Source organism: Bubalus bubalis, chromosome 8 (genome assembly GCF_019923935.1).
Source record: "Bubalus bubalis isolate 160015118507 breed Murrah chromosome 8, NDDB_SH_1, whole genome shotgun sequence".
Classification (NCBI taxonomy): domain Eukaryota; kingdom Metazoa; phylum Chordata; class Mammalia; order Artiodactyla; family Bovidae; genus Bubalus; species Bubalus bubalis.
The window spans coordinates 81,836,088-81,855,356 of record NC_059164.1 but is presented as its reverse complement, the minus strand read 5'-3'; the positions used below and the strand labels follow the sequence as shown (position 1 = coordinate 81,855,356).

Sequence of the window (19,269 nt, the reverse complement as noted above, 5' to 3'; positions counted from 1 at the left end):
TAAACATTTATGCACCTAACAAAATGTATAAAGCAACAATTGACAAAACTGAAGAGAAGAATAAACAATTCAAAAATACTAGTGGAAGACTCCACTACCTCACCTTCAGTAATGGATAGAACAATTAAACAGAAAACCAGTAAGAAACTGGAGGATACGAATAACACTATAAATCAGTGGTCCTAGCACACATCTATCTATAGATCACTTCACTCAACAGCAGATTACAATTCTTCTCAAATGCACATGGTACATCCTCCAGAACAGATCACGTTAGGCTGTAAAACAAAGTCCAACAAATTTTTTACAGTTTTATTGAGATAAAATTGATGTATAACATTGTGTAAGTTTAAGGTATGCAACATAATGATTTGATATATGTATGTACAAATGGTTCCTGACTTAGGCCAGTTCAACTTACAATTTTCAAACTTATCTGGGTGCAAAAGTGATACCCATTCAGTAGAAAGTATACTTCAAATTTTGAATTTTTATATTCTCCCGGACTAGCAATATCTGGTACAATATAGGCATACCTCAGAGGTAGTGTGGGTTCAGCTCCACAATAAAATGAACACTGCAGGAAGGCTAGTCATACTAATTTTTAGGTTTCTTGGTGCTTCCCTGGGGGCTCAGACGGTAAAGAATTTGCCTACAATGTAGGAGACCTAAGTTCAATCCTTGGGTTGAAAACATCCCCTGGAAAAGGCCATGGCAACCCACTCCAGTATTCTTGTTTGGAGAATCCCCATAGACAGAGGAGCCTGGCGGGCTGCAGTCCATGGGGTTGCAAGGGTCAGACACAACTGAGCTGAACTGAACTTCACAAACTCTTCCAAAAAAATAGAAGACGGGTCACTTCTCAATTCATTATTTCAGGCCATTATTATTAAGATACAAAAAAAAAAAAAAAAAAAAAAAACAGGCAAAAAACATCACAAAAAAAGAAAACTATAAAACAACATCCATTAAGAATATAGACACAAGTACGACTTAGCAATCTCACTGCTGGGCATACACACCAAGGAAACCAATGTTCATCGCAGCACTGTTTACAATAGCTAGGATATGGAAGCAACATAGATGTCCATTGACAGACAAATGCATAAGAAAGTTGAGGTACATAAACAAATGGAATATTACTCAGCTATTAAAAAGAACACATTTGAAACAGTTCTAATGAGGTGGATGAAACTGGAGCCTAATATACTGTATTGAAGTAAGTCAGAAAGAAAAACACCAATACAGTATATTAATGCATATATATATATAGAATTTAGAAAGAAGGTAATGACGACCCCATACAGAAGACAGGAAAAGAGACACAGATATAAAGAACAGACTTTTGCACTCTGTAGAAGAAGGCGAGGGTGGGATGATTTGAGAGAATAGCATTGAAACATGTATATTACCATATGTGAAATAGATGACCAGTCCAAGTTCGATGCATGAAACAGGGCACTCAAAGCCGGTGCACTGGGACAACCCAGAGGGATGGGATGGGGAGCCAGGTGGGAGAGGGCTTTGGGATGGGGGACACATGTACACCTGGGGCTGATTCATGTCAATGTATGGCAAAAACCACCACAATATTGTAAAATAACTAGCCTCCAATTAAAATAAATTAATTAATTTTTTAAAAAGAACACAGACACAAGTTCTCAACAAAATACTTTTAAAAAAATTAAACTTAGAATATGATAATCTAGTTCCTATCAATAGGGCTTCTTCAACTAGAGACCAAAACTATCCTCTGAGTTTTGATGACACTCCCTATGAGCCATATTAAGCAATCTCATTACTATTCACTACATAATAAAACACACAAAATCAATGTAATTATAAATAAATTTCTCAAATTTTCCCACCTCTCTCTGCTGCTCCTGCTGCTGCTGCTGCTAAGTCGCTTCAGTCGTGTCCGACTCTGTGCGACCCCATAGACGGCAGCCCACCAGGCTCCCCCGTCCCTGGGATTCTCCAGGCAAGAACACTGGAGTGGGTTGTCATTTCCTTCTCCAATGCATGAAAGTGAAAAGTCAAAGTGAAGTCACTCAGTCATGTCCAACTCCTAGCGACCCCATAGACGGCAGCCCACCAGGCCCCTCCATCCATGGGATTTTCCAGGCAAGAGTACTGGAGTGGGTTGCCATTGCCTTCTCTGCATCTCTCTCTGTCACCTACCAAAAATATGCAGCAATTTTTTGACACAAACATTTCTACTTTTTGTGAACAATGCATTAGCCAGATTTATTCAAATGGCTTTTACAGAACCAGATTACACAGACTCCAATCCTCCATGCTGTACAACACTCCTAATAAAGAAGACATTTGGCCCTTGATGAAACATCTCTGATTTGGCCTCTGCAAAACTGACTGATTTCTTTGAAACCTAAGTAGGCTATTTTAAGAATAAGGATATTTTTAAGCATTGCATAGGGCACTGTTTTTCACCTTTTGCTCTCTGCAACATTCAAGATAAATTTAGAGTCACTAGGTGGTAGAAAGCCTTGTTGTTGTTATTCAGTTGCTAAGTCATGTCCAACTCATTGCAACCTCATGGACTGCAGCATGCCAGGCTCCCCTATCCTTCACTATCTCCCAGAGTTTGCCCAAATTCATGTCCCAGAAAGCCTTACTCTCTATACTATAACCCTGAAGTGGACCTAGAAGCTCATTCGTGTCCGACTCTTTGTGACCCCATGGACTGTAGCCCACCAGACTCCTCCATCCATGGAATTTTCTAGGCAAAAGTACTGGAGTGGGTTGCCATTTCCTTCTCCAAGGGATCTTCCTAACCCAGGGAATGAACCTGGGTCTCCCACATTGCAGGTAGATGCTTTACTGTCTGAGCCACCAGGGAATCCCCTAGAAGCTCTTACCCACTACAAAATCTCAACCAAGCCCCTTTCTGTAAAGCAGTGTACTCTGCATTCATTAAGACTTTGAATTAACTGAAGAACTTATTAAAAATGCATATTCTTGGGTCTTAATATGTGATTCTGGTAGGTTTTAAAATAGGCCCAGGAATCTGCATTCTTAACTCACTCACTCCCCCAAATATTCTTGACTGTCAAGAAAACACTACCTTGGGGTACTGGATTTCTAGATTCACTCTCTAGGCTTAACAGGAGAAATCACAGGCCAATATCAGTTCCCAGGAGAGCCCTCTCATGTACCATGTTTCATAATGCTAGTGATCCCCATTGGCACCCCACTCCAGTACTCTTGCCCGGAAAATTCCATGGATGGAGGAGCCTGGTGGGCTGCAGTCCATGGGGTCACTGAGAGTCAGACATGACTGAGTGACTTCACTTTCACTTTTCACTTTCATGCATTGGAGAAGGAAATGGCAACCCACTCCAGTGTTCTTGCCTTGAGAATCCCAGGGATGGGGGAGCCTGGTGGGCTGCTGTCTATGGGGTCACACAGAGTCGGACATGACTGAAGTGACTTGGCAGCAGCAATGATCCCCATGCTTACATGCATTTCCTACAGAGGTGAGAAGAAAAATCTGGACACAGTTTTCTTGGAGACTCAGAGAAGAACCCACTAAGCAAAGAGCAGGTGGGAAGTTCATTTTTGCTGTAGAAACACATAGGTTAAAAAGGCAGGATTTCTTGTATGGAGGTCTCAAATACTGAGGAATTCCAGAGTATGTGAAAGGTATCACACTGTTCTAGGCTGTGCTACCACAAAATGGAATATCCTTCCATGGCTCAGGCTATCTATGCTACTCAACTGTTAGCAATCATTATTAGATAAGGGAAGAGTTTGCCTGCTACTGAAGATTCTCTTCCAAATTTAAGATTCTTCTCAAGCTGCAAATTATCTCAGATTCCTAAACTCAAGACCACAGCTTGCAATATAATCAGGTCAGTGCCTACAAAATAATTAAGGCCTCCAGCATTAATCACGTGGGTTCTCTTCTCTTCTTTCTCTCATTAAAAGTTGGGAATCCAAGTGTATTCAAACCTTTTAGTGAATGTCGCTCAGTCGCGTCTGACTCTTTGTGACCCCATGGATTATACAGACCATGGAATTCTCCAGGCCAGAATACTGGAGTGGGTAGCCTTTCCCTTCTCCAGGGAATCTTCCCAACTCAGGGAGTACACCCAGGTCTCCCGCATTGCAGGCACATTCTTTACCAGCTGAGCCACAAGAGAAGCATAAGAATACTAGCGTGGGTAACCTATCCCTTCTCCAGGGGATCTTCCTGACCCAGGAACTGAACCAGGGTCTCCTGCATTGCAGGGGGATTCTTTACCAACTGAGCTATCAGGGAAGCCCATTCAAACCTTTTAAAGACAAACTAATCTTTCCAGACGTGTGGCATTTAAGAATTTTATATGGACTTTAATTTCTGTTTTGAATTCCTGATGGCTTCTGAGTTCCTTGGACTGCAAGGAGATCAAACCAGTCAATCCGACAGAAAATCAGTCCTGGATATTCATTGGAAGAACTGATGCTGAGGCTGAAACTCCAATACTTTGGCTACCTGATGCAAAGGGCTGACTCATTGGAAAAGACCCTGATGCTGGAAAAGATTGAAGGCAGGAGAAGGGGATGACAGAGGATGAGATGGTTGGATAGCATCACCAACTCTATGGACATGAGTTTGGGCAAGCTCCAGGAGTTGGTAATAGACAGGGAAGCCTGGTGTGCTGCAGTCCATGGGGTTGCAAAGACATGACTGAGGGACTGAACTGAACTATGATAAGAGACCCTGCTGTTTTTCAGTCAATATGTCATGTCCAGGAGTTGGTAATAGACAGGGAAGCCTGGTGTGCTGTAGTCCATGGGGTTGCAAAGACATGACTGAGGGACCGAACTGAACTATGATAAGAGACCCTGCTGTTTTTCAGTCATTACGTCATGTCCAACTCTTTGCAACCTCATGAACCATGAACTGCAGCACACCAGGCTCGGCTGTCCTTCACTATCTCCTGGAGTTTGCTCAGATTCATGTCCATTGAGTCAGTGATGCTATCTAACCATCTCATCCTCTGCTATCCCCTCTTCTTTTGCCTTCCATCTTTCCCACTATCAGGGTCTTTTATAATGAGTCAGCTCTTCACAACAGGTGGCCAAATATTGGAGTTTCAGCCTCAGTCCTTCCAATGAATATGCAGGATTGATCTCCTTTAGGATTGACTGGCTTTATCTCCTTGCTGTCCAAGGAACTCTCAAGAGTCTTCTCCAGCACCACAATTCAAAAACATCAGTTCTTCAGCACTCAGCCTTCTACATGGTCCAACTCTCACATCTGTACATGACTACTGGAAAAACCAAAGCTTTGACTATACAGACTTTTGCATGCAAAGTAAATCTTTGTTTTTTAACATGCTGTCTAGCTTTGTCATAGTTTTCCTTCTTCCAAGGAGCAAGAGTCTTTTAATTTCATGGCTGCAGTCATAGTCGGCAGTGATTTTGGAGCCTGAGAAAATAAAATCTGCCACTGCTTCCACTTTTTCCCCTTCTATTTGCCATGAAGTGATGGGACCAGATGCCACGATCTTTGTTTTCTGAATGTTGAGTTTTAAGCCAGTTTTTTCACTCTCCTCTTTCACCATCTTCAAGAGGCTCTTTAGTTACATATCCATAAAAACAGATTGCGCTTGTGTCTACTGCTATTGTACAAAGGGATCTTTGTCTGACAGATAATTCATGCCTGAAACCAGCATCCTGCCTCTCTATCAAGGGGGAACTTTGCCCCAGAAAGACCCTTTAACACGTGAGAGTAAAAATTTGATCACACAAAAGAGAGACTGCAACTACAAAAAAACTATCCCAATTAGGTCCACTTCTCCACTTCGATAACTATGCAAATGGGAGAAGAGATCACTGATAAGGCCAATGCCAACAGTCAATTCTGACGCTATTTTCTATAGCTCTTATTTTTATCTTATCTTTTGTGAATAAGGGCAAAGAGTCTGATGTCTGGAATGCTCACTGACTACTATAATTCCCACACCATTATCTTACTCCCCTTGTCTGGATAGCTCAACTCGTCCTTAGAATCTTAGCTTAATATCTACCTTCTTCAGGTAAGCGTGTCCAACCCTCTCACCCCAACTCCCTAGTTACATTTTTTAAAATTTCTTTCTCTTTTCATAGAATTTTTAATTATTATTTTTCATTAATTACTATGTAATTACTTTTAAGTTCAAAGGTTTATCTCTCTACCAGCTCCTGCTTGGTCTTCAACCAAGATGTCTTTGTTGAATGCTATATTATAATGCTATATTACTAGCAAGTGCCTTTTGGGCATTAGATTCTTAATAAATGACTCTAAATGAATAACCAAATTTTACCAGGTTGACTTTACAATAGAATATATAACTATCAGAATATGTACATCTAGCATGCTTTTACTCAACAAGTGTTAGGTGCCATAACAAGAGTACATTTATTCACGGATCCATGTGTATTTTATTAAGTCATTATAGGCACTTTAAGATAGAAAAAAAATGTATACATACACACACACACATATATATGTGTGTGTGTGTGTGCATGTTAAGTCACTTCAGTCATGTCCAATTCTTTGGTATCCTATGGACTATAGCCTGCCGGGCTCCTCTTTCCATGGGATTCTCCAGGCAAGAATACTGGAGTGGGTTGTCATACCCTTCTCCAGCAGATCTTCCTTACCCAGGGATGGAATCTGCATATCTTATGTCTCCTGCATTGGCAGGTGGGTTCCTTACCACTAGCACCACCTGGAACACCCCATATATATATATGTATATACATTTTTTCAGGTTCTTCCCACTTCTGAACTAAACTGTCAAATAAATAACTATATGAGAATAAGATGAAAAAGACCAAAATTGTGGCTCTTTTATTTTTGTACATCTGTTCTAAATAATTTCAGGGTAATCAAAATTAGTATACTATGCATAGCAAATATTTTAAAACTAAGATCTTATTCGTGGCTTTACCCAACATTATTCCTCTAAAGATTCACTCAGTATATATTCAGGAAATACAACATACTAAACTTAAATTTAGATTTTGAATCAATAAGAATGAAGTTTCAGCATTACTATATGAAAAGTTGACCTGTGGATGTGTTCCCAGGAAATCGTGATGACTTTTGCGTTACTTTTACACAATGCTGTGTATAGAGTCTTACTATATATACTTTCATAGGTGAATTCCTCAAACTCTGTGATGATGGCAGTTCCATTATGTAAACATTAGCCATTTATCTGGAAAATTCTATCTGTAACACAAGAAATCTTTTTATCCTTTATCCCATCACTGAAGCCCACAGGCTTACATATTTCCTCAGGTATTCTATTCAGATGGCCCCTAATTTAAAAGGCTATAAAAATGGGGAAAAAAGTATATTTGAAGAGTCAAGTGGAAATTTCCAGACTTAAAAAGTCAGAACATATCATTTTTAAAAATACTCTTTGCCTTCTCAACTCATTCACTCACAAAGTACTTCACAATATTTTTTAAAACAATCTCTTTCTCTCTCTCTCTCTCTCTCTCTCTCTCACACACACACACACACACACACACACACACACACATCTTTGAATGGACTCATGACCCAAAAGTAGTTTACAGGAGAGGATGCTGAGGCTCCGCTAGGGTGGTATTCTCAAGCCGCAGGCTTAAAATCAATTTGGTATGTCCCTATGAGCATGTTATCAAAAACAGAAGAATGCGGACTGGCGTGAATGAATTGGATGATCAGTGTTTGCCGATGTCGTTTCCTAACTTAGGAACCGTGGCATGATGGGAAATCTTGGAGTGAGAATCTGTGTGTACATATGCAAGTATATTTGGAAACGATAAACCCACTGATAAAGAGCTCACACATTGGGAGTTTAGGGCTGCTGTGACACAGAGTGGTCATAGTTGAGTATAACCCTGGAGAAAAAGGCTTCCTGGCCCTGCCCTCTCTGTGAGAGCCATCGGGGTAGTGAGGGGGGATGCCACTGGGTTCCTGATGCACTGCAGTGCTCACCCCGGGGGACAGGACTGACATTTGAAAGCTGGACTCCCTTACCATACGGCCATAGTAAAAATCAGACTTCTTTAGGGAAGGGAAACTCCCCATAGGATTTCTGAACTTATCATAAGACGGACAACCCAGGGAGGAGTAAGTGTACCTTCATGATACACTGGAACATTTAATTTATGTATTTTTAAAAAGTCATTTGAGTATTTTTTTAAACGGGACCTAATTTTATACTCCAAGTAAAGTGGACCATATTATTTATACAACTATTTCAGATATTTTAAGTTGTACTGGTTCATAAACAAGCTGACTTTTAAAGTATGATTTATGGAAAACACACACAATATGCTATGTTGCAAAGGATAATGATAACTTTGTATAAAGTTAAAATCTCAGTCCCTACAGTTCTGATTCTCTATTGTATTTGTTCCTGGGGAAAGAAGGATGATGCATATAAGCATGCTTATGTGCAAAAAAAATGAAGAAGGAAACCTTACTCTCAAGAATGCCCTCAAAATTATTATTTTTTTAAAAAATATAAATTTATTTATTTTAATTGGAGTCTAATTACTTTACAATATTGTATTGGTTTTGCCATTCTGTCAGTTCATAATACAGCCAGAGAAAATTATCTTAGTAGAAGCAAAAGTATACGTCGTACAATGTAGAACTGGACAACAAAGTCTTCAGATGATCTTAAAAGGGGAAACCCTGTAAGTGTCTCAGAGACTCAGTCTCTAAAGAGTCCTCAAATGTAAACATGGTCATATAAGCTACTCTTCCACAGACAAGGCTCTGGTCCCAGGTAAATTCTCCTGATGAGAGCAAGGTATTTCTTCTCCCATTCAATCTGCATAAATAAAATAAACAGAGGAACATGCTCACCAGTAAAGGCACACGCAAGCACCATTTATAGGTCTCCCTTTGAGAACAAACCTAAATGTGGGCATCCGGAAAGCAACAATTAAAAAAAAAAAACCCACAAAGTCACATAATTTGGCATGCAAGGAGACTACATTGCTTTTCTTGCCATATCACACAATCAACATTGGGCTGAACCACAGGATTCTACCAATATCTGTTTGACCTATAAAACAAAGAATTTAGCACAGTTCACTGTAGAGGAAAGCAACTCTGAATATTCATTGGAAGGGCTGATGCTGAAGCTCCAATACTTTAGCCACCTGATGTGAAGATCCAATTCACTGGAAAAGACCCTGATGCTTGGAAAGATTAAAGGCAAAAGGAGAAAGGGGCATCAGAGAATGCGATGGGTAGATAGTATCACCAACTCAATCGACATGAATTTGAGCAAACTTCAGGAGAAAGTGAGGAATAAGGGAGCCTGGTGTGCTGCAATTCATGGGGTGGCAAAGAGTCAGACATTACTTAACGACTGAACAACAACAAAACCTAATATTTATGGAGTTCCATCCATCTTCGGAACTCTTAAAGTTAATTTTATTTTATATACTATCTTCACAAAATGACAGTTCAAATGGCAGTGATATACAATGAAAACTTTATCATAATTCCACAAAAGTCAGAAAAAGAATTATGTAGGTGGATGCTTTCAGGCGATGTGTTTGCAGAGGTGGAAAGTAAACTAGCAAGAAAACACAATGTCAAATAATACATCATCGCTGCATACATACAATTCACAATACATTTGGTCCTTCCCCTCAAGCATCTACAATTTACTTGGGAAGATACAATGCATGAAAAAAACTGCACCTAAGACTATTATGTAACAATCACTCATGGCAGATAAACTAGCACAAAGATTATGGAACAGTTCATGTCCTTAGAGTTTATACAATGTAACTCTCTTTTTGGGCTTCCCTCATAGCTCAGTTGGTCGCCTGCAATGCAAGTGACCCTTGTTCCATTTCTGGGTCAGGAAGATCCGCTGGAGAAGGGATAGACTACCCACTCCAGTATTATTGGGAACACTGGAGGGAAGCCTTTGTGGCTCAGCTGGTAAAGAGTCTGCACGCAATGAGGGAGACCTGGGTTCTCTCCCTGGGTTGGGAAGATCCCCTGGAGAAGGGAAGGGTTACCCACTCCAGTATTCTGGCCTGGAGAATTCCATGGACTATAATTTCATGGACTGAGCAACTTTCACTTTGCTCTCACTCTTATTAATACTAAAATCTAATACTGAAAGAGGCTAATATTATAACATACCAAAAGCCTCCCTCCTCACTAGAATCACATTAAAAAAATGTTTGAATGCATGCTCAGTTGCTTCAGTCAGGTCAGACTCTTTTCAACCCTATGGACTGTCTGTTGCCTGCCAAGCTCCTCGGTCCATGGGGATTCTCCAGGCAAGAACACTGGAGTGGGTTGCCATTTCCTCCTCCAGGGGATCTTCCCGATCCAGGGACTGAACCCACATCTCACGTCCTGAATTAGCAGGTGGGTTCTTTACCACTAGTGCCATCTGGGACGCCACAGTTTTAATCTTAAAAAATGTTTGAACTACACCACTGACTTAAATATTGCATAGAGGTCAAGGAGGGTTAAGACCAAATAAATGTCACTGGATTTCACAAATGAATAAAGATGGACAAAAAAATCCCAGAGGGATTAAATACTTAAGTAAAAAAGGCCTCTGAAAAAAAAATCAGACTGACTGTATTATTTACATCTGTTTCCTCCCAAGACCCTTGCAAAAAAAATGACAACAAAGGAATAAAAAAAGGTATGAACGTACATGGATAAAAAGAGGAGAGGCATTACTAGTGGATGAGAGAGCGCAATAAATTTTACAGAAGCAAAACAGTAGACACAAGAATGGAAACAACTCAGCCGAATAGAGACAACTACTTTCTAGAAGTGCCTGTTTAGGCAACCCATGAAAAAGCAGCCAATTCTCACTAGTCACAAACACATTCCAGCTTAGAACCTGGATCCACCAAGAACTGCAAAAAGTGAGGATAAAGCACAACACTGACAATGGGGAACAGTTTGAAAGCCTAGGATTATAGAATAGATGGGCCTTCAAGTCCCTTCCTCAACCCCAACACTGGCGAGGAAAGACCCAGGATGACAGCTGCATAGCAGGCTAAGAAAAAAATCAGCCCAGCTTACAGTAAAAGGGCAGACACGACAAATTGAGGGGATTGGGGGACGGGGTCCTCCAGTAGGAGAACATAATTGCATTATATGATTTTATTGAACCCTTGATAATAATTGTTGTTGTTGTTCAGTCACTCAGTCATGTCTGACTCTTTGCAACCCCATGGACTGCGGCACCACAGGCTTCCCTGTCCTTCACCATCTCCCGGAGCTTGCTCAAACTCATGTCCATTGGGTCAGTGATGCCATCCAACCACCTTATCCTCTGTTGTCCCCTTCTCCTCCTCCCTTCAATCTTTCCCAGCATCAGGGTCTTTTCCAATGAGTTGGCTCTTTCCCATCAGGTGGCCAAAGTATTGGAACTTCAGTTTCAGCATCAGTCCTTCCAGTGAATATTCAGGATTGACTTTCTTTAGGATTGACTGGTTTGATCTCCTTACTGTCCAAGGGACTCTCAAGAGTCTTCTCCAACATCACAGTTCAAAAGCATCAATTTTTCGGCGCTCAGGCTTCTTTATGGTCCAACTCTCACATCCATACATGATTACTGGAAAACCATAGCTTTGACTATACAGACCTTTGATACAATATTGGTAGGCATTTAACAGATCTGATGAAGCAAGAACAAACAATTCTATATAGCTCATAGAGAAATAAGCAAACAGAAATAAGGCTATGATTAACTCTAGGAAAACAAAAAACTACATGAAAAACCTAATCTTCTGATAAGGCTTCATAAAAATTTTAAACTTCATTTCATCAAAGGTCACCATTAAGAAAGTAAAAACTCAAGCCACTTTCTGGGAGAACACATTCACAGAATATCTATCTGAGAAAGGACTCATATACTAAATATATAAAGAACTTCTACAAGTCAATAAGGAAACAACAAGCAACCCAAATAAAACACAGACTTGAACAGACACTTTGCAAAAGAAGATATCAAAATAACCAATATGTACAATAAAAGGTGTTCATCAGGAAAATGATGGTAAAGGAATTTAAAATGTATGAACATAAAAAAAAGACAAGGTTGAGAGTTATCTGGTATGATAGAAATGTTCTGCGTGATAGCTATACAGAGATCCATATACACAAAAATCCATGAAGGCTGAATAGTTAAGATGTGTGTGTTATAGTCAACAAACACTATACTTTCTTTTGATCTTATCAAGTAGGCTTTTTAAAGCTTTTTCATTTTACATTGGAGTACTGTTGATTAAGAACATTGTGTTAGTTTCAGCTGTACGATAAAGGGATTCAGTTATACATGTACACATATCTATTCTTTTCCATAGTCTACCATTGGAAAAATATAATCTTCAGCAATCAACTATTTTTGCTATATTATTAGGGGATATGGAAGTAGAGGGAAGAATGTATGAGAGCTAAATCTTTACCTATTTCACCAAATATGAAAGGATAGATTCAGAAGTAGTTTTAAGTATAATTTGAGAGGCACTGTGATTAATAAGAGCTGCCTCTGGGGAAACAAGATTGGTGGTAGAGGAGAGAAGAGACAGGGGACTGATATTTTTCATAATAAGCCTTTTACTAATATTTTATTTTTTTAACTGTGGATGTATTAATTTGATAGGAAATTTTAAATGAATATTAAATTATAAATTACTAACTATGTGATTATTTACACAAACATGGGACAGGGAAGCTTTTTAATTACACCTCAGTGGACACCTTCTATTTTGCCAGCCCAGCACCCATTCCCTTTTCTGTCCTCTGATTCTCCCTCCTCCAAGAGCACCGCATATGGTCTAGGGGGCATTTCTTCATCCCAGCTTCCATAGAAGCCTGTGACTAAGGCCCAATCCAACTCATGGCCCTGGCCCTTGGCCAGAGATTTCTTTCTTCCAGGGTGAGGAACAAGCCCCAATTTGGGCTGGTGAGGGCTATCGTGAGTTATCCATAAATAGTGGCATGCTCTTGCCTAGAGCTGCTGGCAGCCATCTTGCCACCAAAAGAGAAGAACCTGCCCAAGAATGGGGCTGCAGAGATGAGAGGTAGAGAGAAAACACCTGAGCCCTGATGTCTGTGGTTGAATCCCTGCTTCCATGCAGGCCTGATATGTGTCCACCCCTGCCCCTTTCCTAATTATAAGAGGCAGTACCATGTAATCAAGAACCACTGGACTGCTTGGGTTCAAACTTCAGCTTTACTGCATACTGTGTGACCTTGGGCATGTAACTTAATCTCTTCCTCATCTATAAAACAGGGATATAATAGTACCTAACTGCATGGAATTAAATGAGTTAACATATATAACAGAAACATGTACATATATTTTTAAATACACATATATAATAATATATATATGTTCATAGTTTAATAAAAGTACATATTGTATTTGTACTCATTAAATCACTGCAGATGGTGACTGCAGCCATGGAATTAAAAGACGCTTACTCCTTGGAAGGAAAGTTATGACCAACCTAGACAGCATATTCAAAAGCAGAGACATTACTTTGCCAACAAAGGTCCATCTAGTCAAGGCTATGGTTTTTCCTGTGGTCATGTATGGATGTGAGAGTTGGACTGTGAAGAAAGCTGAGCGCCGAAGAATTGATGCTTTTGAACTGCGGTATTGGAGAAGACTCCTGAGAGTCCCTTGGATTGCAAGGAGATCCAACCAGTCCATTCTAAAGGAGATCAGCCCTGGGTGTTCTTTGGAAGGAATGGTGCTAAAGCTGAAACTCCAGGGATTGGGGGCAGGAGGAAAAGGGGACGACAGAGGATGAGATGGCTGGATGGCATCACCAACTCAATGGACGTGAGTTTGAGTGAACTCCGGGAGTTGGTGATGGATAGGGAGGCCTGGCGTGCTGCGATTTATGGGGTTGCAAAGAGTTGGACACAACTGAGCGACTGAACTGAACTGAACTGAAATTTATATGTGCAAGAACCATATTTTTATTTTTAGTAATTAAATCCTTTTTTTTCCTTTAGCCAGTTTGAACTGAGTTTTCTCACATTTACAAGTGGCAGGATCCTAAGTAATTCAACATCCAAAAGAGGAAACCACACAAAATCAATTGATAGATTTAAGCAAATACAAAATAAATAAATAAACATAATACAAACATAAATAGGCTCCATAGCAGAAAAAAAATGCTCAAAAGTTAAAAAGTAAACAGAAAAGGAAGAAATAATATTTGTAACCTTTAGAATTGATAAAGTTTCTGCCCTTACAAATAAAAGATGGAGATTTTATACAAAATGGGCAAAACTATACAAACAAAATTCACAGATTAAAAAAACCAATGCAAAAAATGTTAGACCTTTAAAAAATAAAACCAAGAAAAAGAATAGCAAGAGTTTTTTCCAATTATGTATCTGAAGAATGTTTTAAATTTTAGTACCTGCTATTGGCAAAGTCTCACAGATTGCTGGTGAGAATGTAAATTGATTCAACCTTTCAGAAAGGCAATCTAACTATGATAAAAAAAATAAGCATAACTTTAACAGAATAATTCTTCTAGGAATTTATTTAAGGAGACACTTGAATGTGTACCAACATTTCCCCTGTAAGTTTTCTCACTTACTCACATTCATATTCAGAAACAATGGAAATTGAATGTCCAAAAATAGGGGAGTCACTAAAATGCATACATTCCAATACTGTTCAGTCACTTAAAATCATAATGGAAAATATGTACATCTATTGAAGAATGTTCATGATTATTAAATGAAATAAACAGATTACAAAATCATATAGGATGGATCTGTTTTAGTTGTATAAATACATACACATACAAGAGGAAAATATCTACTGGGTCACACATCAAATGATTGTGAGTCTCTGGGTGGTAGAATTTATGAGTGTTCTAATTTGTTGGTGGGTTTTTTTTCCCCCTTATATGTGTATTTCACTTTTTTTTCCTCCAAAGAAACTTTACAGACTTTCAATTTAAAAATCTATATTAAATTCATAGAAAGCCATAAGTTACCTGAAAGAGTAGTTTGTCATGCATTTGGAGGAAAAATGCATGCAAGCTGTTAGGTGGATCAAAAATGATGAGAAAGTGAGAGAGTGGACTCTCTTTTGAGGAAATTTGTGGTAAAAACCAGGAGCAAAGGGTCTCAAGAACATACGTGGCACATAGTTACTACAACAGAGCATCTGGAGAAGAGCAGGAGACTGAAGATGCAGAAAGAAGGCACCACTGGAGGAGATGTCTACTGAACCCATCAATAGCAGCACACTTCGTTTTCCATTGTCCAGGGGCTACTGTTTGGGCTTGGCTGGACTGCCTTACCTGGATTTCTACATGCTCTTTTCCCATACGCCGAACAGGCTCAATAGGAGGGGCAGAACTTACCCAGGGCCAGAACCCACTCTCTCAGCTTCTTGGTGTCTTAATCTTCTAAACTAGGTACAACAGGCACTTTTCATCAGCAGCTTTCCCCAGCAGGACACCTGAAGCCCTGCTCAAAGCTTCCCTAGACCACTGTGATCAACTACCAGCCACAACCACAATCATAACACACACTTGACCTTAGTAATGCAACAGTGAGTTTTCAACAATTCATAAGGGCTTGCGTGCTAAGTCAGATTACATTTTCTTTTCAGTTATTTCTGGCATATTAACAGCTGGTGACCTAGATTAAGAAATAATTTAATATGTCAAAAGGCAGACTGTATCACTAAATTCCTTCATAGATGGAAAGTGGATTCAATGAAAAGCTTCAGACCCAAAATTCAAGTAATTACTTGGAAGGAGGGAGAGGGTGGGGTGGAATATCTACCAGTGGATAAAATGAAGTATGGAAAAATGATGACAAAACCTAACCAGGTTCCCGGCAGATTCTGGCTACGTTCTGGACAAGTAGCCAGGGACTGGAAGCAGGCAGGAAGCCTTGCTAATTCAGCAGCTAAAGGAGTGGCAGAAGGATCACTGTTGGTTCAGGATAAGCTTGGGTAGATATTAAAAGAAATACAATCCTCTTACTGCATTGAGAGCCTGGATGTGTGAAGGGAGGGACTGAAGGCAGCCACCAAGCCTCAGGGAACACAGAGAGGCAAAGGGATCAGTGCCCCCCTTCCGCTCAGTTCCTGGCCTAGAGTGGGAATTGGAGGGCAGTCTAAGTCAGGGTCTGCAGAGGGAAATTCACTGCCACAGTGAGCAACGCGGCAAATCTGATTTCCAGTAAAACAGGAAACCGCTAAATACCCAGAATCCCAGGGACAGAAAATACTTCCACGTGAAAGAGAACACAGTTCAACGGACACAAACGACGGGGCTTATTAGCTGGTGTCAATTTCAAGCACAGTGCTTAACATACAATATGAATGTCCTCTGCAAGGGACACAAATGAAGACCTCAGTGCTGGCAAGGTCTTGATGACAAGCAGTAGGCAAGGCAAGCCAGGCAAGCCCAGTGCACGGAACAGTATCTCCCCAAGTGTTGGGCGCTGGCTGGGCTTGACGTGGACCTGCCATTCATTTGTACCCATCTCTCGGAGAGAAAAATAATTGACTGTGACCAATCTTGAGGGGCTTGTGAAACACCAGGGAACCCAACTGGACTTCTTCTTCTTTTTTTTTTTTTTTTTTTTTGCAACATGGGCTTTTTTTTTTTTAATGCAGTAAAACGCCCTCCTCTATGCATAAATGTGCAGAGAATTGTTAGGTTCAGGTCATATTTATCGTTGACCTTCCAGAGAAGGGCACTGGCGTTAAAAGGGATACACGTGTAACAGAGACCCCTCAGAAAAAGAAATAAAAAGCAAAGAAAGAGAAAGAAGTTGTGTATCTAGATCTCGGTTTTGAACTTCAGGGTTCACTTCACTGCACTGTATTAAAGCGGTTGGGTTTGAGCGGTCAGCCCTCTTGATCCAAACAGATTTGAGAAGTGTAGCTTCTGTGCGAAATCGCTCGTGCCTGCTGCACCCAAGTAGCCAGAAATCCCGCCGGAGGAACGACAGCGCCGCAAGCTCCCGCCGGGACCCGAAAGCCGCCTGCGGGAGCGCGGGGAGCTGGCGCCGGGAGGGAGATGCGCTCCGCTCCGGGAGCCGCAGGCGACCCGCCGCACCTGCCTCAGCTCGTGCCCGGCGCCCGCCCAGCCGCGCAGGGGGAGAGGGAGCCGGGAGACCCGGGCCCACCCCGCGCCTTCGGAGACTGGGTCTGCGCGCCCACGACTGCCGGGTGCCGCCTTGCTGCAGTGGCTGCGGCGGAGGCCAGGGCGTCCCCGCGACCCCGGCCCCGGCCCGGCCTCCTGCGCTCCCCCGGCCAACGCGGCCCTGCCTGCCCGCGTCCCCGCCAACCCGGCCGGCCGCGCGTTTCTGACCTTTTCTTGCGCGCGGTTGAGTCGCTTCTGGACGTTCTTGGCGAAGATGCCCGTCTTGATGTCGGCCATGGCTGCGGGTGCGCGGAGGCTGCGAGGAGCGGAGCGGGCGGCGAGGAGGAGCGGGAGACGATGAGGAGGAGGAGCAGGAGGAGAGGGAGAGGCGGCGAAGAGCCGCCGAGCGCCAGGAGGGGTGAGGGAGGGGCGCGCCGGCGGGGACCCGCTTAAAGCGACAGAGCGGAGGCGGGACACGCTGGCCCTGGCTGTGACCCGGGGCGGGGTGGCGAGCGAAAGAGAGTCAAAAAGCCCAGAGAGTGCCCACAGTGATGGAAGAGGAGGTCTGGTGCAGAAAGGAAAGGAAGCCTGCAGCGACCCCAAGGCCCTCAGCAGCTCCCGGGTTCTTTTAAGGAGGAGTTCGTGGTAGGGGAGGATGAGGGGGGGCCCAATTCTCTCCAGCAAAAAAAAAAAAAAAGAAAGAAAGAAAGAAAGAAGGAAAAAAGGGTTGGAGATAGGAGAACCCCAGGAATGTGGAACTGGAGCAACTCTGGGATGGAGGGGATTGGGCTGGTCTCCCAGAAGGACCAACTGGACCACCGAGGGCAGAAGGCGCACCCCTGGATTATCTGTGTGTTCAGGAACACACTCTCGCCTCTGGCAACCTTAACAGGGATTCACCATCCTTAGTACACTTAGCAAGAGTAAGCTTAATAGGGATAAACTTATCCTAGATGTACCCCGAGCTCTTGAAGTCTCTGCAGGAAGGTCCAACTATTGCTATTCATTTCTTTCTGAGAGTGTGAGGAGAGTAAGGCACGCGGGGCTCGCAAACAAGCCAGAAGAGAATCAGGCACCAGGAATTCTGTGAGTTCCAGAGAGCATCTCACTGCACCTCTAGAGTAAACAGTTAGGTTGGCAGCACCCATGAACTGCCCCCCTGGATATCCACTCCTGGGGTAGTCCCCTCACCTTGATTCTAGAAGGCCCTGTGACCTGGCTTTCACTAATAAGATAGGTATAAGTACACTGTACCAATTCCAGGCCTACACCTTGAGAAACCAGGCAGGTTTTGCTCCTACTGTGTTACCCTGTAAAGCTTCAGCTACCCTGCTGTAAAAAGGCCCTTGGAGTTCAGTTCAGTCACTCAGTCGTGTCCGACTCTTTGCAACCCCATGAGTCGCAGCTCGCCAGGCCTCCCTGTCCATCACCAACTCCCAGAGTTTGCCCAAACTCATGTCCATTGAGTCGGTGATGCTATCTAACCATCTCATCTTCTGTCGGTCCCTTCTCCTCCTGCCTTCAATCTTTCCCAACATCGGGGTCTTTTCAAATGAGTCAGCCCTTTGCATCAGGTGGCCAAAATATTGGAGTTTCAGCTTCAATGAAACACCAATGAACACCCAGGACTGATTTCCTTTAGGATGGACTGGTTGGATCTCCTTGCACCCTGTAAAGCTTCAGATACCCTGCTGTAAAAAGGCCATTGGAGAGACTCCATGGAAAGAGAGAAGCCCTGAGATTACTTGGACAGGGAGCAAAACCCAAATGCCCCTGCATCTCAGCTGAGACCAGCCTCCTGGAGACACACTGGCTGAAAGCAGCCACACAAGAAGTCATAAGCAAGACCAGAAAAAGAACTGCCTGGCCAATCCTAGCCAAGAATGTGGAATGGTGAGCAAAAAAAAAAAAAAAAAAAAGATAGTGGGTTTGTTACTGAATGCCAGTTGCTGTGGCTGACACACAGCAGGGCCAAGCAAACCAAAATGTCAGAGTTTGCAGCAGAGAAAGGTTTACTGCAGGGTCACGGAAGGAGAGTGGTAGGTGACTCAGGAGAAGGGTGGGTGACTCGTGATCCCCTAAATCCTCAACTCTTTGAAGGAGTTTCAGCAAAACATTTTAAAGGCAAGGTGAAGGAGC

The 19,269-nt window shown here is 42.1% G+C and overlaps 1 protein-coding gene across 2 annotated transcripts in view; it reads right to left on the bottom strand.

Annotated features, from left to right (window-relative positions):
• The window catches only part of AMPH (amphiphysin), a 218,248-nt gene extending 200,509 nt beyond the window's left edge, over positions 1-17,739 (bottom strand). The window contains exon 1 of one of the 2 annotated variants that reach the window (XM_044946824.2): positions 17,359-17,739. In XM_044946824.2, the coding sequence (XP_044802759.1) occupies positions 17,359-17,427 (69 nt within the window). In that variant the 5' untranslated portion in view covers positions 17,428-17,739. The remainder of the gene's footprint in view (positions 1-17,358) is intronic. The other variant, XM_025291402.3, reaches the window with a different exon arrangement.
• Positions 17,740-19,269: the final 1,530 nt, after the last annotated feature.